Source organism: Xyrauchen texanus, chromosome 30 (assembly GCF_025860055.1).
Source record: "Xyrauchen texanus isolate HMW12.3.18 chromosome 30, RBS_HiC_50CHRs, whole genome shotgun sequence".
Classification (NCBI taxonomy): Eukaryota; Metazoa; Chordata; class Actinopteri; order Cypriniformes; family Catostomidae; genus Xyrauchen; species Xyrauchen texanus.
This window is the reverse complement of record NC_068305.1, coordinates 7,313,505-7,339,848: the sequence shown is the minus strand read 5'-3', so window position 1 is coordinate 7,339,848 and position 26,344 is coordinate 7,313,505. Positions and strand designations below refer to the sequence as shown.

The following is a 26,344-nucleotide window of genomic DNA, read 5'->3' as shown; positions in this document are numbered from 1 at the left end:
TGTATGTGCCCGCTCGCGTGCGCGTTTCTTTATTTTATAAATGATTAATTTGAAGTTCATTCTAGTGATCTTCTCTGAATTTGCTATTTTGAAATTAAATAAAACTTGAAAGTTAAAGTTACAAGGCATGTTTATAGAATAAGTGCCATCATATTCAGTACAGCTCATTTATTGAGGTTAACTCAACTTCAGAATTGCTTCTAGCTATACATAATATTTGTACTGTGATTTCTAATCAAATGAGTGTAATGTTTGGAGCTCATGTCTCCAAAATTCCTTTGTGAAGCGTATTTTCAAAAAGAGCCACAAGATGGCAGCAACAATTTACAGAGAGAAGGCGATTGCTCAGAGAAAGCTGATAATTATTTTAAATAATTAAGTTTTGCAAGTATTCATTATGTTGGTCTGTGCAATCAACATACTAATATTCTATTTATGTGTTCACCTTAACCTCAATTTGGAAATTACGAGTTGTAAATGTGATTGATAATATGACAGGTATTTTGCATTCTTGAGTTATATAATCTGAACTTTTTCTTTAAGTGTACGTGTGGAGATCGTAAAAAAAATTATCAAGATCTTTTTCTATTTTTTATCATACAATTGAACAACCACAGTTTATCTTTAAAGTTCCCTCTGTGCTGCAAATCAGGATGACAAAAGGGACTATAAAGATTACAGGTGTCTAAAATTAAAATGTTTAATGTACACTATCAATCAAAATTCAAACGTTTAGACACACCTACTTATTCTTTATTGCATTTTAGAATAATAGTAAAATCATCACAGCAATCAAAATAACACAAATGCTTGAGGATGTGAATTATGTTGTGAGCACAAAATGTTAAACATGCATTTTATCTTTTTCAAAGTAGCCACCCTTTATCACATTCACAGCTCTGCACAGTGAGAGAACAGGTGCATCCTGAGATGCTTTTTAAGCAGTATTGAAGAAGTTCACATGTATGCTGTTGACTGCTTTTCCTGCCCTATTCCGTCTAATACAACACAAAAAGAAAGAGTTTCGTAAAGAAATTCATGCAAAATGTGTTTTTTGCAATTCCCAATAAGCGGTCTGTTACATGGATGTGTTGGTGCCATTGACCAATTAGAGTAGACTACAGACTGAGAGCTGTGTAATAATATTCAGATAACTAGCTATAGACATACAACTGTTTATGTCATTTTAACTTGCTCAGTAAGGTGCATTTCATTGCTTAGCCATAATAGTATTTGACCTGAAAGAGGAAACTGACTGTAGAACAAGACCATTTGCGCTAATGCCATATGTCAATAAAACATGTCATGATATCCTGGTCATTTATTTATTTATTTTTTCCTCCCCTATTTGGAATGCCCAATTTGTCACAACTTAGTATGTCCTTGTGGTGGCTCGGTTACTCTCCTCAATCCGGGTGGCGGAGAACAAGTCTCAGTTGTCTCCGCTCCTGAGACAGTCAATCCGCGCATCTTATCACGAGGCTCGTTGTGCATGACAACACGGAGACTCGTAGCTACATGCGTGGAGACATGCTACTTTCTGCGGTCCACGCACAACTTACTACGTGCCCCATTGAGAGCAAGAACCACTAATCGCGACCACAAGGTTACCACTACCCTCCCTAGCAACCGGGCCAATTTGGTTGCTTAGGAGACCTGGCTGAAGTCACTCTCAGCACACCCTGGATTTGAACTTGTGACTCAAGTGTGGTAGTCAGCGTCAATACTCACTGAGTTACCCAGGCCCCCTGCCCTGGTCATTTTTAATCAAATCAAATGACATTGTATTTTTATATATATATATATATATATATATATATTAGGGCTGTCAATTTAACGTGTTAATTCAGTGCGATTTAATTTTACAAAACAAACGCGTAAAAAACGCAATTAATCGCATGCCCCCGGACCATAATAAGGAAGATTCTTGAGAAATGCAAGTTGTAGTACCACCTGTTTACTCCAGAGGGCAGTAAGTGAAATTTCAGCTGTGTGGCAATGCGCAGTTTATACAGTGAAGAAAACACTTCAGTAGGCACAACACATATGTGTTACGTTCTTGCGTTCAAAACACTTGATGGAGCGCAAATCCAAACTAGGGGATCTCAAGATGTGTTTAAAGATTGAGTATTAAACTATATTTAACGTGACACAGTGACCTAAACATTTTATGTTTATGACACAACGCACCCGAGACGCTACACAAGCATGTCTGACGTAGGCGTAAATTGATGGGTCATAATTAATCTCGAACTGATTGACAAATTCACTTGTGAAATGGATTGCTGTGAACTGTATGCCAATGATTGACTTATGATCAATAATATGGTAGTAAACAATGCAATGTATTCTAAAGCCACTTTTTGTATGGTCTTATCAATTATTAACTCCTCTGCTACAGGAATGTATGTCTGTAATGCACTGAAATGATCTGAATATTTTTTTATTTTATATATCTATCATTATATATCTATCATTATTAATGATATATATATATATATATATATATATATATATATATATATATATATATATATATATATATATATACAGTGAGGAAAATAAGTACCCTGCTATTTTGCAAGTTCTCCCACTTAGAAATCATGGAGGGGTCTGAAATTGTCATCGTAGGTTCATGTCCATTGTGAGAGACATAATCAAAAAAAAAAAATCCAGAAATCACAATGTATGATTTTTTATCTATTTATTTGTATGATACAGCTGCAAATAAGTATTTGAACACCTGTCTATCAGCTAGAATTCTGACCCTCAAAGACCTGTTAGTCTGCCTTTAAAATGTCCACCTCCACTCCATTTATTATCCTAAATTAGATGCACCTGTTTGAGGTCGATAGCTGCATAAAGACACCTGTCCACCCCATGCAATCAGTAAGAATCCAACTACTAACATGGCCAAGACCAAAGAGCTGTCCAAAGACACTAGAGACAAAATTGTACACCTCCACAAGGCTGGAAAGGGCTACTGGGAAATTGCCAAGCAGCTTGGTGAAAAAAGGTCCACTGTTGGAGCAATCATTAGAAAATGGAAGAAGCTAAACATGACTGTCAATCTCCCTCGGACTGGGGCTCCATGCAAGATCTCACCTCGTGGGGTCTCAATGATCCTAAGAAAGGTGAGAAATCAGCCCAGAACTACACAGGAGGAGCTGGTCAATGACCTGAAAAGAGCTGGGACCACCGTTTCCAAGGTTACTGTTGGTAATACACTAAGACATCATGGTTTGAAATCATGCATGGCACGGAAGGTTCCCCGAGCACATGTCAAGGCTCGTCTTAAGTTTGCCAATGACCATTTGGATGATCCAGAGGAGTCATGGGAGAAAGTCATGTGGTCAGATGAGACCAAAATAGAACTTTTTGGTCATAATTCCACTAACCGTGTTTGGAGGAAGAAGAATGAGGAGTACCATCCCAAGAACACCATCCCTACTGTGAAGCATGGGGGTGGTAGCATCATGCTTTGGGGGTGTTTTTCTGCACATGGGACAGGGCGACTGCACTGTATTAAGGAGAGGATGACCGGGGCCATGTATTGCGAGATTTTGGGGAACAACCTCCTTCCCTCTGTTAGAGCACTGAAGATGGGTCGAGGCTGGGTCTTCCAACATGACAATGACCCGAAGCACACAGCCAGGATAACCAAGGAGTGGCTCTGTAAGAAGCATATCAAGGTTCTGGCGTGGCCTAGCCAGTCTCCAGACCTAAACCCAATAGAGAATCTTTGGAGGGAGCACAAACTCCGTGTTTCTCAGCGACAGCCCAGAAACCTGACTGATCTAGAGAAGATCTGTGTGGAGGAGTGGGCCAAAATCCCTCCTGCAGTGTGTGCAAACCTGGTGAAAAACTACAGGAAACGTTTGACCTCTGTAATTGCAAACAAAGGGTACTGTACCAAATATTAACATTGATTTTCTCAGGTGTTCAAATACTTATTTGCAGCTGTATCATACAAATAAATAGATAAAAAATCATACATTGTGATTTCTGGATTTTTTTTTAGATTATGTCTCTCACAGTGGACATGCACCTACGATGACTATTTCAGACCCCTCCATGATTTCTAAGTGGGAGAACTTGCAAAATAGCAGGGTGTTCAAATACTTATTTTCCACACTGTATATATATATATATATATATATATATATATATATATATATATATATATATATATATATATATCATTTTTAAATATTTAAAGATAAATATGTATAATTATATATTGATATAAATATGTATAATCATTATATATTGAGTTATTGTTATATGATGGGCTTTCTCAGCAAATATTTGTATATATTTTTTATTTTATGTTTTATTAAAATCAGCTAAATAATAAAAAAAAAAAGGCAGCACCAAGTGAGTACTATAGAATTTTTTACATAATTATGGTTATGAAAATTTAAAAATGACTATCTTTTTCCATTGCAGTAATGAAAATTAGGAAGTTAAATGTCCGTAACTGCCATGAAAGTAATGTCATATGTAAAATAATCTTTTTTTATTTTTTAAATAGGACCAGGGCATTTTCTTGGCAGGTTTTGTGAGAATCACTTTATAACACCGTCAAACGTTTTGGAAACATTTCAAAATGCAAATGCATGAGAAATCAAACTTGCACAGCCAGAGGTGTTTGCGTTCACATACTTGCATAGGAAATCTTTGAATTCCTAGGACTGCATGAACATTTACAGCATTTAAAATCTAACCTTGATGACTCAGCGATTGGTTGCATATTATAATTTCATCTCGGCTGACTGTCTGATTGGGCACCAAACATTCAATTTCGACTGATTTAGCAGCGCATTCCTTTGTAAAGCCGCATCTATACCTCAAACACACACCCACCACATCTGGAAACTCTTCAAGCCCTTGTGAGGCTTTAGTGTGAGAAAGAGAAAGAAGGGGGAAGATTTCCTTCTCTGTGAGATGCTGTCTTCAAGGCATCAGTTCATGTGATTTGGTTTGAATTTATAAACTCCACCCTGACTATCAGAGCAGACCTGTTACTCATTTTTGGGTCATGACCCACCAGTTGAGAATCACTGGCTTATACTACTATTTGATCTAGAGACTTTCAAATAAATAGTAAGATTTCACACATATTTACTTTTGGAAAGTGTCAGAAACTTGTCTCTCATGCAGATGACATGTATTTGGTTTGAACATGTATTTTCTCTTTTATGCAGGTCAGGAAAGACTTCGTCAGTTGTCAGAAAACACAACCTACTTTCGCAGGAGACTCCACGATATGGGCTTTATCATTTATGGGAACAATGAATCCCCTGTTGTACCCTTGATGCTTTATATGCCAGCTAAAATCGGGTCAGTGTCTCTTTGTTTGTGCTGAAATGTTAGCTAGATGGTTGTCTTTTTGTTTTTAATGAAAATTGAATTGATTCAGACTTCAAGACGCTCTCTGATGGTATTTTATTTATTTATTGTTTGTATGTTTGCTATTCAGAGCGTTCGGGAGGGAGATGTTAAAGAGGAACATTGGTACAGTGGTGGTTGGGTTTCCCGCCACACCCATCATTGAGTCGCGAGCACGTTTATGTGTCTCTGCCGCCCACACCAGAGAGATGCTGGACACAGTGAGTCTCACAAAAATAGTCATCCTTAAACCTATTAACTCTGCATTTAAATTTGTGTTAAATTTTATTGAATTTAATTAATTTAATCATTTAGCAATGTTTTTATCCAAGGCAACTTACATACTGTATATTTCAATTAAGGATGTCTCATATAAATGCAGTATACATTTGAAGAAAAATAGAAAAATATTTTAGCTCAGTAGGTCCTTAAAATGCAAGTGAATGGAGATTTCTCTTTTGACAGTCAGCATAAACATCATCGATACAACTCCATCGGTTAAATTAATGTCTTCTAAAGTGATATGATCATTTTTGGTGCTAAAAAAAGTTCAATATTTAAATACTTTTTAACTGTAATCCAACACTTCAGAGTGGAGTTCAAGCGGTCTCTCGTGTGACATATTCTGTTGCCGTGATACAGAAATAATCGCACGTTCTCCTCTCAGTTGAGACATCCAGGATGAGCACACAAACACACCATTATGAGTAAAGAAACAGATAAATACAGATCTAAATAAAAAATAACCAAGCTACTGTACAGTGTTCCTCCTCCTCACTTGTAAACAGCGTTGCTCTTGCAATGCAATTGCGTCACACGCACATATCGCTGCAGAATGAAAGCATGATTTAGAGTTAAAAAAAGGACTTAAATATTTACCTTTTCCGCACAATGTGATCGTGTCACTTTAGAAGACATTAATTTATCAGCTGGTGTCATATGAATGACATTTATGCTGACCGTCTGTGATATTTGGAGCTACAAAAGAGATATCTTAAGGACCCACTGAGCTGAGATATTTTTATATTTTTCTTCTAATGCTTCTAAGAAAGTAAGTCATACACACATGGGATATCATGAGTGAGTAAATTAGAGTATTTTAATTTTTGGGTGAACTATCCCTTTAACAAAATTATGATTTTTTTTCTTTCTTACATTACTAAAATAAAAAAAATAAAAATCTCTTCCTATATATGCATTCACATTACCGGGATGCAAAATAAATAATCAAAATCTCATTCTCATGAAATGTGAAAAAATATATATTTATTATAAGATAAATAGTACATAGTAAAGTACAATTGTAAATAGTAAAGAAGTACTTTTGTAAGGTACGATTGTATTTATACGTTATATATGTTAGTATTTGACTGATAGCACTGATGTATTTATGATTTTCATTATATTTCATTAAATCTTTTATTTCTTTAGATTTTAGGATGATATTTGACACATAGATTTCTTTGTAAGACTCGCCTAAAAATCAATAAATGTAAGAGGGAGAAAGAGAGAAGAAAATTTGTGAAAGATTTTTAAAAAAGTACCGCTCAAGTGGTATTGTTCCGTGTATTGTAACATGACTAAGAAACATCAGCTGTAGAAGCAGAGTGAGTGAGTTTAATTTTATTACATCTTTCAGACTAGTTCTTGATTAACTTCACCTATCTAGCTCTAAGGGAGAAGCAATGCTCACATGGTATTTTTATGTAAGATCTGTCCTGACCCAACCCACTGCTGTCTTTAAATCACATCAAGCACAGAGATCGCTAATCAGTGTTCCTACAGACGTTCCTCTATGAGTCACCGAAACTGACTCACCTCACAGTCAACCAGAGTACATAAACATTAAGCAAACATTTGTTCAGGCAGTAATAATCCCAGCATCTCTCCTTTACTCTCACAGGCTTTAAACGCCATCAGTGAAGTGGGGGATCTACTTCAGCTGAAATATTCACGTAAAAACAGGCTCAGGAGCGATGAGACCGACTATTTTTCATACCTTGAGAGCCACCAGGACTAGCACTTTCCAGCCCTCTTGGTGGACTGACTGCATCTAACTTCCACCTTGGCTTTCCACCCCAGAGCGACATGTTCTTCTTGTTCGTCTGTTTTGTTTGTTTAACTTATTTGTCGTTTTCATGGTTATTCATTTCTGTGGGCTTATAATGATTGTAGCCCACCTATCGACCAAATTTCAAGTCTTACCCCTGTGGTCAGAAGCCAATATTAATTTCAATATGCAATATCAACAGTAATTGAAACTTCATATCTCTGTTTTTATTCCTGTATGACACAGAATAAAAGTTAAAGCAACAGTTCACCTTAAAATGAATTTCATCATTTATTCACCCACATGTCGTTTTAAGAAAATGCAATGACTTTCTTTCATCAATGGAAAATGAAAGGAAATATTTTGAAGAATCTTAAGACTTCTCTTTTTCATACAACAAAAAAGGACAATGATTTTTACAGTCAAGCTCCAAAAAGGACCATAAAGCACCATAACAGTAGTTCATATGACTTGTGTGCTATATTCCAAGTCGTCGGAAGCCATACGTTAGCTTGGTGTGAGGAACAGAACAGCTAAATATAATCACAAAATAGCTTTTAAATATCATTTTCAAACCGACCCACAATGGCTTTGCTTTCCTATAGGGGTTTAGCGTGGCACGATACATCATGGTTCTAAAATGTGATGATGGACATCGTAGAGATTGGACTTTTTATTATTATTTTAGCGTCTTTTCTATCCAATACACACAATGTTTTTAGTCCCAATAAATATCTGATGGATCATTCAGCACTTTTAAGAACAGTACTTTTAGCTACATTTTAAACGAAAGGAACTGTTTTGCATGTGCCTTTAAAATAATACTAATAATAATAAAACTTTCTTAACACAGTTTAAAGAATTGTGAACTAAACCGAACCGTGAGCTGAGTGTCGCGAACCAAATTGTGAGATGAGTGAATCTTTACACCCCTACTGTCCTTGCACAACCTGGTATTATGCCTCTAAAGGCATCATTTTTTAATTGATCATTAGTGCAAATGAGATTTGAATCATCGGAGGGTAAGATTATTAGTGAATAATGCCTTACATTTTTACCTGTTCCTCACACAAAGCTATCTCGTGGAATTTAACACAAAATCATATTCACTACTTTTATGATGCTTTTTTTTTTTTATATGAACTGTCATTGTTTGGAAAAGAGCCGTATGAACTCGTTAAAATATCAACTTTGTTCATTCCAAGGACGAAAGAAAATAGTACCATTTGGAACCACATGAGGATGAGTGAATAATGGCAGAATTTTCATTTATTAGTGAACTATTCCTTTTTTGAAGGGGGTGGGGGTTAAGACTAACTTGATACATTAGTATTTTGTTTCAGGCAGTCCAACCTTTTCCACAGTTCAAGACACTGTTGTGTTCTTTTGAGAATGAGCTTTTAATGAGAAATATACTTTTATGGAGAAAATGTATTAATGTTCAACTGTAAATTAGAGCATTTATATTCATAACAATATGTATATCTATCAAAAGATTGGCAGAGATATTTATTAATACACAGATCTATAGTATATTTGCATTTCAGTTGTCAAATACTAGCTTTGTGTTGGTCCACAAATCTTCATAGCAAATCTTTTCAAAATCCCGTTTTCATTGTATACATGTTAACAATGTCTCCATGACATGTATCTTAATCTGATTTGTCTTACTTGAATTTCTGTTACTCACTGACAATTCACATATCTGACAATTTAGTCTTAAGTGTATGACGTCTTAACCAAGAAATCTTCCACGCTTTTGCATCATTTTAAACAGACATAGTCTGACATATTTCACATTTTATTCTTTCTGTCTGTTGCTTACAAACTGCACCGTAGAGATGTTCATGTTGCCTTTTTATTGTTATATAGCTGCTTTTGACTTTTTATTTTTATGTTGAGAGTTAATGTTATCTATTTTTAAGAATACTTATCTTGTGTTCCTCACAGAAATGCTAAATACGGGTCACTGATGTGAAATGATGTACTCCGTTAAGTCTGTATGTATGATGGTGTGGCTTACGAATGCCGGATGTAAAAGAAAATTTCTGTTTTTTTATCTTCTTTGTTTTCTGAAGTCTTTGTTCTTAATCGGACAGGCAGCTCTATATATGTCTCTGAATGCACGGGACTATATGACCTCAGAGCTACTGATGACTGTTAAGAGATGCAGATATGACGTTGACACAGGCTAGATGCATTAGCCTCTACAGACACAACTAAATCAACTGAGCTGCATTCGACTGTGAAACCAAAGGGCATTCCACAATGTGTTTGTCTCATACTCATTTTCAGTTGTTACTTTCAGCAAATGCACATGCGCTATCGCAATTTTCTTCTGTGTACTTGCATAAGAAATTGTGGCATTCACTGAATGTGGTTGTTTAATCATTTGTTTTAAGATAATTAAATAATATAAAAACTGGAAGTGTCAAACAATACAGTTGTTTTATTTCATGTTTATGAGACAAGTTAAATGTATGTCATAGTAATTAGATAATAATGGTATCGTAAGAGCTTTCAGCAGGTTCCAGTTGCTGTTCATTGCCGTGGTTAAAGTAACCTTTATAACCTCTTTAGAGCTTTCTTAAAAACCTCACAGCTCCGATTGCTCTATTGAGGGAAACTGTCCATAAAATTGTGAGATTAAACATTTTGCTTGACACTCACAGATTTAGACTTGTGTACCAGACAATGATGGAATAAAGAATGTACAGTCTGCTTGTTTATGCACAACCAACCTGTGACACATCTGATGTAAAGCCTTGAAGGAGTTTATTTTGCTGTAATAAGCAGATACTTATAAAATAAATAATGTATATGACATTGATTTGGGTTTAAATTATTTTATGTCATAGTACAAAAAAAGCATGGAGCAATACAAGAGGCATAAAAAATAGCTTGGGTATGTAGGAAATCTGTTGACAATTTATCGGTCGCAACAAAGATGTTTGACATCAGAATGGCAAAAGTGACCAATCAGAATCAGGAATTCCTAACAGGTATTCCTACTACAAATAGTAGTGTCTTATTACATGGTTACTACCAAATATATAAATTTACTTTTTAAATTAAGTTATCACAAACTTTCTCAAAGTGAAAATTATTTCATCAATTTTATCATGTAGCAATATAGGTGTGGGTGAGAAACATCAATATTTAAGTTATTTTTTACTATAAATTCTCCTCTCTGCCCAGTAGGTGGCGATATGCACAAAAGAAGAATGTTGAAGTGAAAGTGGAGAGAGTAAAAAGACATAAGAATGTATCTGTTTGTCATCCACTCCTATCAAATCACTTCTGAAGACATTGAACAACTGGAGTCTTGTGGATCACTTTTATGTTGCCTTTATGTGCTTTTTAGAGCTTCATATGTTTGGTCACCATTCACTTGCATTGCATGGACCAGCTGAGATGTTCTTCTAAAAATCAATTTGTGTTCAGCAGAAGAAAGATAGTCATACACATCTTGGATGGCATATGAGTGGGTAAATGATGAGAGACTTTATTTTAGGGTGAACTATGCCTTTAACAACATAATTAAAATCCTTTGCTCATTTTATTTTGATTTTTGGGTTATTTTGATTTTTTAAACACGATATTGTTATTGACTGGTTTGAGATTCACCGATTTACTCTTGTTTTTTTTTGTTTGTTTTTGTTTTGATAGCATAATTACGGTAATAACGTATATTGATCCTATTTCTCATGCATATTTTATTGTCTAGTAACACTACCCAAATGTACCCAAAATTACAATGGTATTATCATTTTATACCATCACTGTACCAACAACCAAGGTTCCGCTGCAGTACTTTTATAAGGTATAACGTTGAAAGTATGTTTTCATTTGTTAAATATATTTAATTTAATTTAACAATGCATCACAAAGACAAGAGTGTGTTGTATTTAGTGATTTTTCTTCCGCACTGGAAATGGAACCTGTCACGTACATCACTAGCTCTTTCACTACAGGATGTGAGAATAAAGTATCAGTGATCCTACTCCTCCCACGGCATAGACTGACCCTATGGAGATCAGACCACCAGTCCTGTTGCCAGTGATGCGTCATTAAGCACGCAGCTTATGAGCTCAAGCGCATCTTGCTGTCCATTTCATTATCTGAGATACCTTCATTTACCATGGGGCTAATGGACCGCCAATGACAATGACTCTGTGCTCATCTTAAAGAAAACGCCAACGCAGAAGAAAGTTTGAAACAGATCAATGAAGGTGCACCAGTGCGCACTGAAGAGTAATGCGTAAGTAGAGCTGGAATACTTAAACAGAGATCCGATCAGTCCACATGGACAGACACAACGGACCAAGGGGTTTCGAGTGACATTTCACGTGTTTTTGCAAGGATTATAAAATGTTCACACCTGTGCGAGTTTTGATAATGTTTGGATGAAGATGAAAAATTGCGCATTGCAAAAGATCTTCACCGTTAGGCAAATCTGCAGAGCTTCTTAAACAAGTATTGCATAAACAGGACTGAGAATATTTAAGGGGTGTTTACTGGACAGATACGCAACTGCGCAAAATGTCGAGAGCGCGTAAATGTGTTCGGCTGCTTGTAAGCGTGCTGCTGGCTGTTTGGATAGAGCGAGCAACCAGCTTCCCTACGAGACATCACCAGAGCACAAACACCAGATTCAGACACGGAGTTTCCGTAGAGGTGAGTCCGTGTTGTAATCCATCCTTGATGCATCCCATATACAGGTTGCCCATATATGCACCGTATATGCAGTGGGTAGATTACTCACTGGAAGATCCAAATGCGCAAACAGACCAAAGAGTGCAAGTGGGTCATTGTATGAAGTGGGTGCCAAGTTTCTGATTTGACACTTTCTATCAGACAAAGAATGTATTGAAGTGTTAATATTAACATTGTGCCATTTCAAACTAAAATTTTAAACAGCAATGTAGCCTACAGAGAAACACAGTGAGTGAAAATGCGTATATTTAGTATTTATATCATTTAATATGTTACAAAGTTTAATACATTACATTTAACACATTATATTATCGGTAACATTTCATAATGACTTAGAATTTGGCAAACCTTTTGCTTTAAAGACTACATGAACATAGCATGGACTCCACTAGTTTGTGCAAAACATGATGATCCAGCATGCTTTGAGAATGTTCCAAAGAGCATCATGGAAATATGACCTTTAATAGTACAAAGGAGTTTACATCAATATCACAAATTTGCTTACATTTAAATAGTTACCTAGAAATGATGCAGACTCTTGAATCATTTCTCATTCATTTTATCCCATAACATTTCTTTGATTCACATTTTTCAAAATTGTAAAGCATTCTATTTATTTCCGGGTTTAATTGAGATTCTGAATCCCTGATTTTCAGTGTGGTTTCAGGCTTGGAACCCACAGTGTGTTGAGATCGGTGTTGGGAAGCTACTTTGATTTTTTTATTTAAATAGTGAAACTACATTACAGACAGGATTAGTTACATTACAAGCTACTAACAACAACTGCTAACTACATTGAAGTTATTTAAAGAAGAAAATCTTTTTAAATAGTTTGCAGTTCTGACTTCAGAATTAAATAATATCACCTGGTAGTTATCCGTTTAATTAGGGTGACATTAAAAATATAAGGGTGACAAACTTAAACTGAACATATACCTTTATTTGATCTATTATAGAGATAAAGAGCAGCAATTAACTAAATATTTAGTTACTATATTAAATATAAGGTCTGCTTAAGGGCTGCAAAGGGGCTCAAGTAAATTAATCATATATGTGAACTACTGTGGTTCATTTACATGAACTGTCCGCATGAGTTCCCAGCAAATGAGTTCCCAATACTAAATTCAAGTGAAACGTTTATTTTAACCAGTTCATTTATATGAACTGTCTGAAAGAACTGATTCAGTTAAATTATTTGGATACCCCAGTGCTACACGTGAAAGAGAGTGTACTGTTTAGGTGTTTGCGTATGATTACTCGCATGGCTCCCTTAGCGTTTTGTATATTGCTTGTCGGAAAATGTAGCTGTTACTTTAAAAAACGCCACTATTGTAAAAATAGCTGAGCTTCTTTCACACAACTGAAAAGTTTTAAGTTATTTGCATCGCTGTTTAGTAAGTTTCTCCCTAACACTGGTTGGGATAAAACGATTGCTTCAGAAAAGTAACTGGGCTGAAGGTTCGCTTGTGCACAAGGTAATGACACTAAGGTTAAAAAAAAAAAAAACAGAACTTAATGCCGATATTTCTACAAGTATCCACTCTTCAAGTATCAGTTGTCAGTCTCTTTGTAACAATTTGGAGAAATTAATTGTTTGTAATAAATGCCAAACTCTTTTCAAGGACAAGCTGTTCCACAACCTAATGGACTTGGCGTGTTGATGACCACAAAGTTAAACATACAATGTAGAGTGCTCATGTGCCACGGGCCGTTGTGTAAATGGGCATGAGTTAAAGTCATATATAATGAATATTTTGGTTGGAATAAGTACATCCAAAAGCATTTCGTTTGTGGTTCACCAGTGACTGAGAAAAGGGTAAGAATTGTTCAAAATTATATTTAGGTTGCTTATGGACCAACAGATTTACACTTTTTTTCATTATTTGGCCATGATATGGGTAGGACAGTGGAGGGACTCCATGAAGTACAGCAGTACAATAGTGAGGCCTTACATGATACTGGTAAAAGAAGATGCACTCAATTTCCCTCATTCTCACAAGGTCATAGTTCAGCTTTTCAATTACTTTTTTTTAGCCCCTCTTCTGTGTTAATGTGGAATTTCCTGCAATCTGGTCTCCTTTATCCTATGCGTGTCCAAGGGGGCCACGTCTAACCTAAGGTCCTGCTTCTCGGTTTTGTATATCTAAATGTCTCTTTTGTTTTTACATGTGGGGCGAGGGTCGTCAAAGGGAGAGGGAATGGGGGGTCTTTGTTTATTGTTTTTCTTCACTGGTTTGAAAATGGTGTGGTCCTGGGACTTTGATATTGGAGGTCACTTAAATCTAGGCTGCACTGTCGGCTGCTTTCCCCATGTTCCAACATAAAGTGTGTGAGCTGATCTGATGCATGTGTCTCACCAGAGAGCTCAATGGAGGCTGTGTGTAATCAGATGTTTTTCGCTAGCACATAAGGCTTTGTTTCAGATTCTGGAATTCATGCCATATGTTTGTGATGTTGAGAAAGCCCACTGCAAGGACTCGCCACATTCCACCAGGAGAAGGGGCTGATTTTATAATGTATTAACAATACAGAGAGAGACCAGACCAGGGACAGAGAATGAGATGGCCTTGGACAGAAGTAAGGGATGTTACAAGAGATTTTGTTTCCAATCTGAACACATATTAAATTAAATTCTCAGTCTGTTTGTCTTTGTTCAGAGCCTTAGTTTGGGAAACAGCAACTAGTCTTGCACTAGGCCTCTCTTGTTAAGACCACAGATTCAGGAAGGAAAGGGAGAGTGATATTAAGAAAATGACTTATATAGATGCTCCTCGTTTCCAACAACACAGTGCTGATGTGGATGCCAGAGCCAATTCTAGAACCATTTCATTTGTTTCCACCAAAGAAAAGGTGGTTCTGGGTTGGAAAAATCGCTTTTTTAATGGCACCTCAATACTACTGGTCTCAAACCAGAAACCAATGATATCAGAGGCCAGGGGTGGGTTTTTAGAACAACAGCAAATGTGTCTGGTTAGACTGATACTAAACAAACTAGATCACATAAAACTAGATCACTCTCATTAAAATCAACAAAGCTGTCTCTACTTGAATTGCCCAATACAATGCTGAAAACAATTAATGTCTTAAAATGAGGAATAAGACTTGTAAACAAAGACTGTGATGTGGCATGTTTGCTTGTGGATAGGTTAGATAGTAATATAGTCAATTACGTCATCGATTGACACTGAGCACTGGCTGAGAATGGATACATTTTGGTGGAAAATGGATAAAAGATGACTTATAAGAAGGGAATGCCAATTTCTTGTCACTTGAAGATTACTAACATGCTTACATGCTACATGTAACTTGCTTTTAAGCAACTGGTTGAGGTAGAAAATATCTATTTATCCATGATGCATACATCAAGAGATCACCATATGCATGACATACTGTAAATCAACACACTATTTGTTTTTTGGTCATTAACATCTATTTGACAAGTGAAGGTAACCTTGAATAATATTATTTTCAAAAAAGATGCCATGCAATGTGCAGTTTAAATGTATTGTTGCACTTTGTGTTTGTTTTTCAGGCACATCCTCAGACAGCTTTGAGAGAAATAAGCCATGACCATAATCTCCTGCACCAGCAGAACCAGGTCCAGAGTCATTTAGTAGACTCACATCATCACCAACCCAAGTGGTCGCAACATCGCTCTTCAGGTGTTCTTCCTCAGCCTGAGCCCAAAGAAGAATCCAAACCCTTTATCCTAGACCTCAACAACTTCCCAGACCTGGCAAATGCTGACATAGGCTCCCAAAACCCAAACATTCAGGTGAGAGTGTATCTCAAGTTGTCCGACATCTCTTGTGAACCCTGCTGAAAAGATCTTCTTAACCCTGGCTGGTTTATGCTAGATGGTGCTAGTCTGGTCTGGCTGACCAAGAAAGTCTTGTTGGTTAAATTAACAAAGAAGTCTGGTGGGGACACCAGCATCCCATTCTGGGGACCATCGTTCAAAACACAACGTATGCTGGTGGGCAACAATTCTGGTCTTTTCAGAAGGGAAATGCTTTAGGATATGTGCTTGTGTTTTCATTCTCTATCTCTACTTCCAATTCTCAGTCTTATTAAAGATCTACAGTGCAGGAACGTTTTGCATGAGTCCAGTAATTTTATGCAAGGCCGGATTTAATAAGGCATTATGGGTTCCTCCTCTCTGAAGCTAATGTCTAATCCTGTCTAATCCTGACATTGGCCTAAATGGATTCCAACAGCATCCAGAGTCATCACTTCTGATGGGATGTAATTAAGTATCATAAGTAATCCCATTTTGAGATGAGGAGAAAGAAATTCTTCTTGATTTGATATTGAGCCTGAGTGCAAATTGAGAGACTCGCTATGAGTGACTCACTGGAGAGACTACGTCACTAACTGTTCTCCATTCTGGAAGTGTGACATTACTCATACAGCATGATATGTCTTCATTTCCTTCATTAGCTGTGTAGTGAAAGTCCTTCAGATTACATCAAAAGTTCTCTCCCATATTGATTTAATTCTCTGTGTACTTTGCATCATTGGTTGTAGGTGACCATAGAGGTGTTTGATGACCCTCCCGTGGAAGTGGAGATGGACCTGATTAAAGAATGGAACAATGACTGGCCCACATCTTCCTCCTCTCCTTCCTCTACAGTGGACTGGCTGGGTGGGAAGAAGCTGTTTTGGCCATTGTTCTGGGGTTACACAGATGCAGATTTAGGCGAGGACGGCACAGGCCAGGCAGTGGAGGAAGAGGACGACTACACATTGGAGTATGACAGCGGGGAGCCACTGCCTAGCGGGTTGGGCGTGGAGGGTGGTGATTGGGAAGCTCCATTGACTCAGGGGTGGAATCCTGCTCAAAGCCGTTATGGTGAGCATTGCTATCAGAATCTTATTTCAGTTTCCTTAATGCAGATGTTTTAAGCCTTTCATATTGGAATAGAACACAAGCAACTGTCTTTAGCTATGAGAGACCAGAATTTGCACATCCAGAACTTTGCAACAAGATGTACAATCCACAGATGCTCTATGATGTCAAGATTGAGAGACAAGAGGGTGTATAGCTGGAGGAATTTGCTCCATTTAAGACAGCTGAAGTGTGAACTGTCAGATAAAGGTTATTTGTAAAGTGGCTGAAGGAATGAAAGATGTAGAGGTTGGGGTGGAGGAGTACATTGAGCTGGCAGTTTCACAGCACTGATTCTGACCAAGCACTCAGCCGGCGGGTATTTGTAAGCACCGGACCTTTGAAGTAGACACTGGTCCAACTCAGCAGAGAAGGCCACTGTTTGAAGATGGGCCCGATCCGCTCACTAATGGCAGCGTGTTCTTTTGGACAAATAAGCTAATGCTTGTGTTCAATTAGAGCGCAGACCGGGAAAATGGAGTGAGAGGGGGCATTCGATTATATCCCGCGGGATGGGCCTCAGACTCTGCAACCCACCCCCCCCCCCTTTTCCAGCCCACAGCGGCTGATTCTTTTAAGCCTGTTCAAGAATTCTAGGCTTTTCAAGGCCATGCATAACATTATGCTCTGTTGTTTTTTTGTCTTTCTCTCCAGGCTGTTGTCTGTATCATGGTGGGAATAGAACACTTTGCGTTGTAGCTGTTCAGTCCATTGCTGACAAGAATGAAAAGGGATGGGGAGTTTAATTGGAGTGGTCAAGGAAAGACACAGTGATTGAGTCCTTAATCCAGAGATTAAGGTTGGCCTCAATCTAGTCTTGTTAGGACCAGGTCTCATGCTTACACATTCACTTGTATGACTACTTGGAGGTGAAGAGAACATAGTTTACATCATCATGACAGTAGAGTTTTTTTATGTCAGGGAAATTTTGCTCCTACAAGATTGCAGACTTTAAGAATTTAAGTCTTAAACTTTAACATGCTAGGGCAAATGACTGCTTTTTTTCCCATCACTGTCTGGGCTATATTTTAAGACTGCTACGTTCCAAGCTCAGTGCTATGTGGTTTGTCATATGTGAAAAGTGTGCATGGCCATGAAGTTTTGGCATTTTTGTACAAGCATGTGCCAAGTCTAGGCCTAAGTGGGTTGGCAAAATCGTGCACACACAGTCCAAGCGATAAATGAAGACAGCCTATTCATAAGACATTGATTGTTAGTGTAAATGGGCTGTATGCATAGATGCAGATTTATGTATTTACAGTTTGGTGCCCTGAACAATCGAGAGGAAAAAGGATGTAATACCTACTAAGTAGTGAAGGAAAATACTTAATAAGGCAAAGTTTAAAGTTTTTTTTATGACTGGTAAAAGGATGATTCAGAATGATATAAAAATAAAAACTTCTATCAGATTAGTTTAAAATTAAAAACGCTCACTGTATAACATCATGTATTGACTGCAATTGTCAGGGACATACTTTAGTGTTTAGCATGCACTTTGATGCATATTTTTCAGTAGCACCTGCTGGTGGATTCACCCAACTGTAAATACACATACTGTGGACTTCTCATATATTTTTGTGAATACACCCACTGTTTGCGCGTATATGCCCACAGATAGTATGAACATTTCCACCATGCCCAGTTGCGCATTTCCTATGCACAAAAACTGCAAAATGTGCAAAAACTTGATAAAAGACATTGTGCTACACCTAACTCATGTACGAAAATAGAGCACTCTGTGTAAAAAGCAGGGGTTCAGGAATTGGCTCACAGCATCACCCTTTTTCCCTATCAGCTGCCATTGACATGTGGTTCAACACATGAAAAACATTTTCTGAAACTGATAGTCCATGAGCCATGGCAGCCTATATGTTGTGTATTAACGGGGAGTCATGTGCCATCTGATCAACTGCCATTGAGATGAATGGAAAAGGTAACATATAGTTTTCTTCAAGTATTATAGGCCACCTTGATTGGAAGATCATCATTCAACATTCAGATCTGTTCAGTTTGATAGGGTAGAAATCCCTTTCTCTGGTCATTTCTGCTTTAACCCCTATTTTAAGACTAGCCCTGTGGCTGTTGTGGGCTTCTTAATCTGGGAGTTGTACAAAGCCAGTTAGAGTATTCGCTAAGCCTATGCCTCCTTTTCATCATCCACTAGTCTGTCTGTAATCAGTGTGTGTGCAATATCGTTAACACTCCACCCAAATTTAAGTCAAATATTTAAAGATGCCAGTCTCTAATCTACGCTCTGTAATGCAGAACAAGTGGGTGAGCACATACAGTATTTTGTCCTTCTTTTAATTGATAATGTGCTGTACCACCCATACAGTAGGCCTGTTATGATTCTCTTTCAGCTTGCAGCCATTAGGTTTGTTGTCAGAGCTAGCATAACATAGCATTTTTTGCAATTTCTGAAGGAAATGCAAGTGGTGTTTGTGCTAGGGCATTGTGGGTGTAAGCTATGGTGTTGCTATGCAGTTGCTAAAGTGTACTTAGTCTTTTTCAGCTATGTGATTGTCTGGGTGTTTTGAGTGGTTGCTAGGTGTCAGTTTACTGACCCAAGTCAAAATAGCCCACCCTCAAGTCTCTGATATTCTGGTCCCAAGATATAGTTCAGGTCTCTTCTTAAGTCTGTTTGATTTTTTCACCTTTTTACAATCTACCAAGCAAAAATCATGTAAGTATGATCACTAAGAAAGCTGATAGCATACCTCTCCTTAACAAACAACATGATTTGAGGTATCAGTCATCATGTCTATAGCATAAACATGCAGGATGAGGTTGCAACAAAATTCTGAGCAATTACTGTACAATAGTGGGGCTTGCTATACATGTTTTAATATATCATTCCTGACCTGTCAGAAGAGAAAGGGGAGGAGGAATGGAGTGCATGGACTCCCTGTAGTGTCACATGTGGCAATGGCAACCAGACCCGCTCACGCTCCTGTGGAGATTTCTGCACATCTACTGAGTCCCGAAGCTGTAACCTCATCCCATGCCCAGGTTAGTTTGACTTGTGTTTACTGCATTCAGGAATGTATCTCTATTTTCTTCTAATTGAAAGCCATTTATTAAATATATTTAATTTTCAGATGATTTGAACAGTGTGGGCGATGTCTTTCCATTTGAGATGGAGAATGGTACAGAACCTTTTGGCATGGGTAAGTACTAGTTTTAGGTTTATTGCAATTGGAGCTGTCAATAGTTTGGCAGACCAAAGGAAGACCGTGGGCATGTTCAGAAAAACAGTTTGAAAAATAGTCATCAATTTCTGAACGAATAAGCCACTAAAAGGTCTTTCTCCATTATTTCATGATAAATGTGGCACCGGTTGTTGTGCATACATTTACTATATCATGCAGTCTTTTCAGCGCATACAGAACAGACTGAAGCAGTTGTAATGTTAAATTAATCAAATGTGATGAATAAATGTGACATATTTAATTCATCTAATAAATTAATACTTTAACTTTGGCAGCCCTAATTGTAATTCTGTATACATAGCTCACCTTCTGGGTTTTCTTTATCTTCTACATAGATCTTAATTACTATATTCTTCTGGTTTTAATTTCAAAAGATTTCAATTCAGAATATACATTTCTGCGAATTGAGCAAAAAATCCCATATAATTCAATTGAAAAGGTCCCTAAATATATCTACGGATCAGGATATCTAGAGATATGGGGATGTTCTCTATTTAATGGGGCAATAAGTAACCATCAAGCAACCATTTAGTAATGCCCTTGCAACACCTTAGCAATGCTCTTAGTAACCACCCAAAACACCCTGACACTGCATTACTGTAATATAAATCATACAAATTTAATATTTTTTCCCTTATTCGTTTATTCTTTATATACAAAATGAATATATATATATATATTTTGTTTTTACCCCACCATAACAGAGGGTTAAACCTTTATTAGGCAAATTACATGCTTTCAAATAGGCCTATACTTAATTTAGCAAATGTACGATCTCTTTGTGTGTGTTTGTTCTGCAGATGTTGATAGCTGTGAGAAGTGGTTGAACTGCAAGAGTGAGTTTCTTCAGCGTTACCTGCAGCATGTCTTGACGGAATTACCCAGCTGCCCCTGTACCTATCCATCAGAAGCCTCGAACAACATTGTCAATCTGCTAGATGCAAGACATGACCGGACCTTCCAATGGAGGGATGCTAGTGGCCCAAAAGAACGCTTGGACACCTACAAGCCCTCTGCGCGGAACTGCTTGCGCTCCACTCTCTCACGAGATGGCACCACACTGGCTGCCCAGCACTGCTGCTATGATGACCATGGTCAGCTAATTACAAGAGGCAAGGGGGCAGGCACCCCCAACCTAATAAGCACAGAGTTCTCCCCTGAACTGCATTTCAAGGTGGATGTACTGCCCTGGATACTGTGCAAAGGAGACTGGAGCAGGTTTCATGCCGTCCGTCCACCCAATAATGGCCTGCATTGTACAGAGAACCCCCACCAGGACATCTTCATGAATGAATTAGAGGAGGCCAGAGAATATTGAGGCACGAAACTACTGTCCCTTCTCTGCCCCTTATGTTCTGCTATGGTGCTCAACATAACCTTATAAAAAAAAAAAATACGAATAAGAATACAGTTTCTTTGCCAGCCGCATATGTGTGCAGTATAGAACCAGTCTTGTCTCACAGGACGCACTACTATAACTGAGTTTGCAAAGCATGGCTTCTTGCCAATTAGCTACATATTTAATGTTGATTAGTTTTTGTGGCTAATGGTTTAAAAATGGTTTCCAGTCTAGGCTCTTTTGACATTTGACTGATGTAACAGCACTATTTGTGTATCCAAAAATTTATAAAAAATGATTTAGTAGCTGTAAAGCATGTTTCATTTTTTATATATCTATATCAGTGCTGCTATTTCTGTAAAAATGTGACAAATCAATATCAATTTAAATAGTTTTTGGAAGCTAAATCCAAGAAAGTATTTGGGTACAGCCATTTTGCAAAATTTTCTGAGATTTTCATTAATGTCCAAAGTGCAAAGAACCTACAGTATAAAAATACAATAGGTACATTTGTCTGGCACCTTCTGTGTAACATTTCAACAAATATCACATATAACAAACACTTAATCTCACCTAATCTACTCAAAGACCAATAATATCAATAAACAAACTAGTACTGTTTTTCTTGTTTTACTAGTCTCCCAAAGCCCCTTCATGAAGGTGTCCTCTAGAGACTTATGAGTATGCTTGAGAGTGAATGGGCACATTTTCACTGCCAACTCAGGGGAAATCTCTTCATAAAAATCAATGTTCATTTAGCTCTTTAATAGAGTTTCAATGGAGTCTATAATTTCAGATAGCAAACTAGAAGGCAGAGATAAATAGAATATTGGAACATTAAAGTATTTCTGATTCAGTACGATTCAAGCTCAATTGACAAAATTTGTGGCACAATGTTTATTACAACAAAAACATTATTTTGACTTGTCCCTCCTTTTAATAATAATAATCAAGGTTACAGTGAGACACTTGCCATGGAAGTTTTTTTGTAGGGTTTAAAGGCAGAAATGTGAAGCTTATAATTTTATAAAAGCACTTACATGAATTTTTCTGTTAAAACTATTGTATTATTTTAGCTGTAAAGTTGTTTAAAATGTCTATTTTACTGTCGTTTTAAGGTTTTGCCGTTTATGGCATTACATATTTATGGCAACAAAGCTGTAAAATTGTGTATAACTTAACACAGAAAAGGTTAGTAATCTATTTTATCAAAATAAAATCATGTTAAAATGTTTTTTTTTTAACGTCTTGTAGCTATACTTTTGAAATAGTGAGTATTTTAGCATATACGGATTAGCCCCATTCAATTCCATTGCAAGTGCCTCACTTAAACCCAGATTTTCAAGTCGAAATTGTTTTTTGGTTGTAACCAACGTTATGTTGCAAATGCTGTGAATTAAGTTTTACATGTATTGAACATGGAATATAACTTTAAGAATTTGGATTGTTACAGTGTGGTACTTATATGATGCTAATGTGCTTTTTTGACACATTTTTGCGAATGTGCATTTGCTGTGTTGTTATTGCTGTTGTTTCTCATGCATTGTTGGGAATGGTTGCAGGGGAGCTATACTTGCTCAAGACCTCTTATTTGAAAATATTATTTTCAAGAGTATGCAGACTGTGTATGCACATGCTATGGCTGGCACTTTATTTAACGTTCATTCAAATGTATATCTGCGTGATAAAGCAATGTTATCTGTATTTGTGGTGTTACTGTTGTGAAGGGATTACCTCCCATGGTCATTGTTATATTAATGAAAATGTACAGTCATTTTCGGTATTAGTGTGTAGGCATGTGATTGTACAGTATTTATTGTATTTTTATCACACGTTTGCTAATGCTTTGAATTCATATGGTGGACACTAACTTAAAAAGGGAAATTGTGTCACATCTCTTTAACAGCTACAAAATTACTTGATGTTCTATGTTGATTTTGCAAGTTGCAAATTCTATTAAAACAAATACAAAGATGGGTTTAAAAAAGCTTTTTGCTTGTTTGTCTTTATGTGTACATGTAGTATGTCAATGACAAGAAATTTAGGTTAAGACCAGAAGGCAGTTGCTAGAGGGTGGAGGGAGTTGGGATCCCTTACGACTCAGTACACTTGACATTGCATAGCTATGCATATTGGAGTGCTTTCATACACAACCTAGTTGAAACCTCTCTACACTAACGGCAATATTCTAATATTGGCTATGGTGTTTGAGCCCGTCTGTTTTGGTGTGAAACTGTCCACTATAAAACAGGTATACAAACCAAAAGAATTTCTTCCTTCAAGACAGTGATCATCTCTTGTCTAGAAGCCCTCTACCTTTGGCGTCGATATACACGAGTCAGCGGGCGGAATCTTCGCAGGAAAACACACCCCGTGAGCCCCTCAATCTCTCCAATCTTTCAGATACACAATGCACAAGACGAACTCCGGCCTTCTGAGGATAATAATGATGATGTCATTATGTCTCTTGCTGCATCAGGCGAGTGGTCAGTGGATGATTCTGCCGCCCCTCCCCCAGCGAGGACGAGGAATGTGCATGTGCCACTGAAAGGATGATGCTCTGCGTCCTTACAAGGGCGGTCGAAGAGCTTCACCTTGAGTGGTCTCTCCCAGAGGAACCTGAACAGTCTCGCCTCGATTAATGGTTCCAGCAGTCCAGACGCCATCAAACGGCAGTGTCCCGCAAATCTGCCCCATTCTTCCCCGAAGTTCATTACGAACTATCCAAGTCCTGGCGCGTGACCTTATATGGCGCGATCAAGCAGTGACGCCATCCTCTTTAATGTGGATCATGGGAAAGAAAACAGTTATGCCCAATTGCAACTGTGGAGGAGGTGGTAGCAGCACACCTCTGCCCAGCGAGTAACAGGGCATGGAAATCAAGCCCCATACATTCTTCCAAACCATGTCGACAACCGTCCGCATTGGCGGGAACAAGCTGGATCAGCACTCCACACAATGGTGTTGCTCCAGGAATTTCAAACCAAGCTCCTCAGGCAAATGGACGAGCAAGGCTTCAATCCAGAGCTATTCAAAGAGCAGAGCACCACTACAGATTTAGCTCTATATACTACGAATGTCACTGCGCAAGTGCAAAAATGAATACAGGATTCATTGCAAATGCACACACTTGCATGCTTTTTCCACTTCAATGCACACACATTATGCGCAACCGCTTCCCTATAGTGAGCATTGCATCATATCAAATCAGATTGCCCTCTATCCCATTACGCGTATGCATGTCGAGCCCTAACAGGAATTTCAGAATGGGTGCAAAAAATGATCGAACATGGTTATACGATTCAATTTGCACAACGGCCACCCCGTTTCAACAGCATACTGTCTTCCACGGTTTTGTCCCAAGACGCACCAGTGTTACGAGCCGAAATACACAGTCTCAACGTGAAAAACTGCTAGAGATTGTGCCAAATTGTCAAGCACAAAAAGGGTTTTACAGCCGTTAATTTCTTGTTCCAAAGAAAGATTCCGGGCTTCCGCTGATCCTGGATCTTAGACATTTAAATCCCGCACTTATAAAGCGGCCATTCAAAATAATTACTCAGAAACAGATCTTATCGCATGTATGCCCACACTATTAGTTTGCGTCGATAGATCTGAAGGATGCGTACTTTCATATCCAAATTCTACAACATCACAGGATATTTTTGAGATTCGCATTTGAGGGAACAGCCCATCAATTCAAAGTCCTGCCCTTCATATGGTCTTTGGTTCATCATACATTCACAAAGTGCATCAATGTAGTTCTCGCCCCTGAGACAGAGCAGCGTCTGCATCTTGAACTACCTCGCCGATTTGCTGTTACTGCTGCAATCAGAGGCTTTGTTATGCCCGCACAGACTTATTACTTCAGCCATTCTACAGTGTCTGTCTCAGTTCAAACTGGGGAGAACACTTCCACTGAAACTGTTTCAGAAAGCATTGGGATTTATGGCAGCAGTATTCACCGTCATTCCATTAGGTCTCTTATACATGAGACCTCTTCAGTGCTGTCTGAAACGATGTTTCCACGACATGCTTGGTGCCAAGGGTGCATGCGCATCTCTATATCCTGCCACTGTATAGCTGCTTTAGCACCATGGACAGCTCCTGCGTTTTACCAGAGAGATGTCTTGCTGGGGCAAGTTGTCATGCAGCGCCTAAAGCTATCAGCTGTATTTCTAGCCTTAAAGGCTTTTCAATCAGAAATAGCAAACTGTCATGTCCTGGTTCACTCAGACAACATGACAGTTGTGGCATATATAAACTGCCAAGGCAGAATTTCACCCTCAAACTGTACTGAGGATTTGGGAAATATCTATTTGCCTCAGTGGAAAATACCCACTGTCCCCACTGGTTCTCGAAGTCCCAAGTTGTCAGGCGGAATGTGGTGACCACGGATGCTTCCAACACAGGTTGGGGGGTGGTGTGAGATGGACGCCTGACTTTCGGCACCTGGACAGGTGCAAGGAAGGCATGGCACATCAACCTCTTAGAGCTATTGGCTGTAACTCTAGCCTTAAAGGCTTTCAGTCAGAAATAGTTAGCTGTCATGTCCTGGTTTGCTCAGACAACATGACAGTTGTGGCATATATAAACCGCCAAGGTGGAATTCATTCACCGCCACTGTTGAGACTGATGTGTCTCCCTGAGAGCGACATATGTCCCAGGCCTCCTGAACTATGGTAAGGGCCTACTGCTATGCTAAGGAGTGATACTGGGTGAATGGAGACTTCATCCTCAAACTGTACTGA

At 38.0% G+C, this 26,344-nt stretch overlaps 2 protein-coding genes across 5 annotated transcripts in view; both read left to right on the top strand.

The window, feature by feature from the left end:
• The window catches only part of LOC127624259 (serine palmitoyltransferase 2-like), a 36,648-nt gene extending 26,352 nt beyond the window's left edge, over positions 1–10,296 (top strand). For all 4 annotated transcript variants that reach the window (XM_052099001.1, XM_052099000.1, XM_052098999.1 and 1 more), the window contains exons 10-12: positions 5,208–5,343; positions 5,483–5,612; positions 7,295–10,296. In XM_052099001.1, the coding sequence (XP_051954961.1) occupies positions 5,208–5,343; positions 5,483–5,612; positions 7,295–7,411 (383 nt within the window). In that variant the 3' untranslated portion in view covers positions 7,412–10,296. The remainder of the gene's footprint in view (positions 1–5,207; positions 5,344–5,482; positions 5,613–7,294) is intronic.
• A 1,260-nt stretch (positions 10,297–11,556) lies between these two features.
• On the top strand, positions 11,557–23,565 carry LOC127624342 (isthmin-2-like). Its single transcript, XM_052099130.1, has 6 exons — positions 11,557–12,118; positions 15,690–15,932; positions 16,685–17,009; positions 19,914–20,054; positions 20,144–20,212; positions 21,055–23,565. Exons 1-6 carry the CDS (start codon positions 11,984–11,986, stop codon positions 21,570–21,572), a joined length of 1,431 nt encoding a protein of 476 aa, XP_051955090.1. The 5' UTR covers positions 11,557–11,983; the 3' UTR covers positions 21,573–23,565.
• Positions 23,566–26,344: the final 2,779 nt, after the last annotated feature.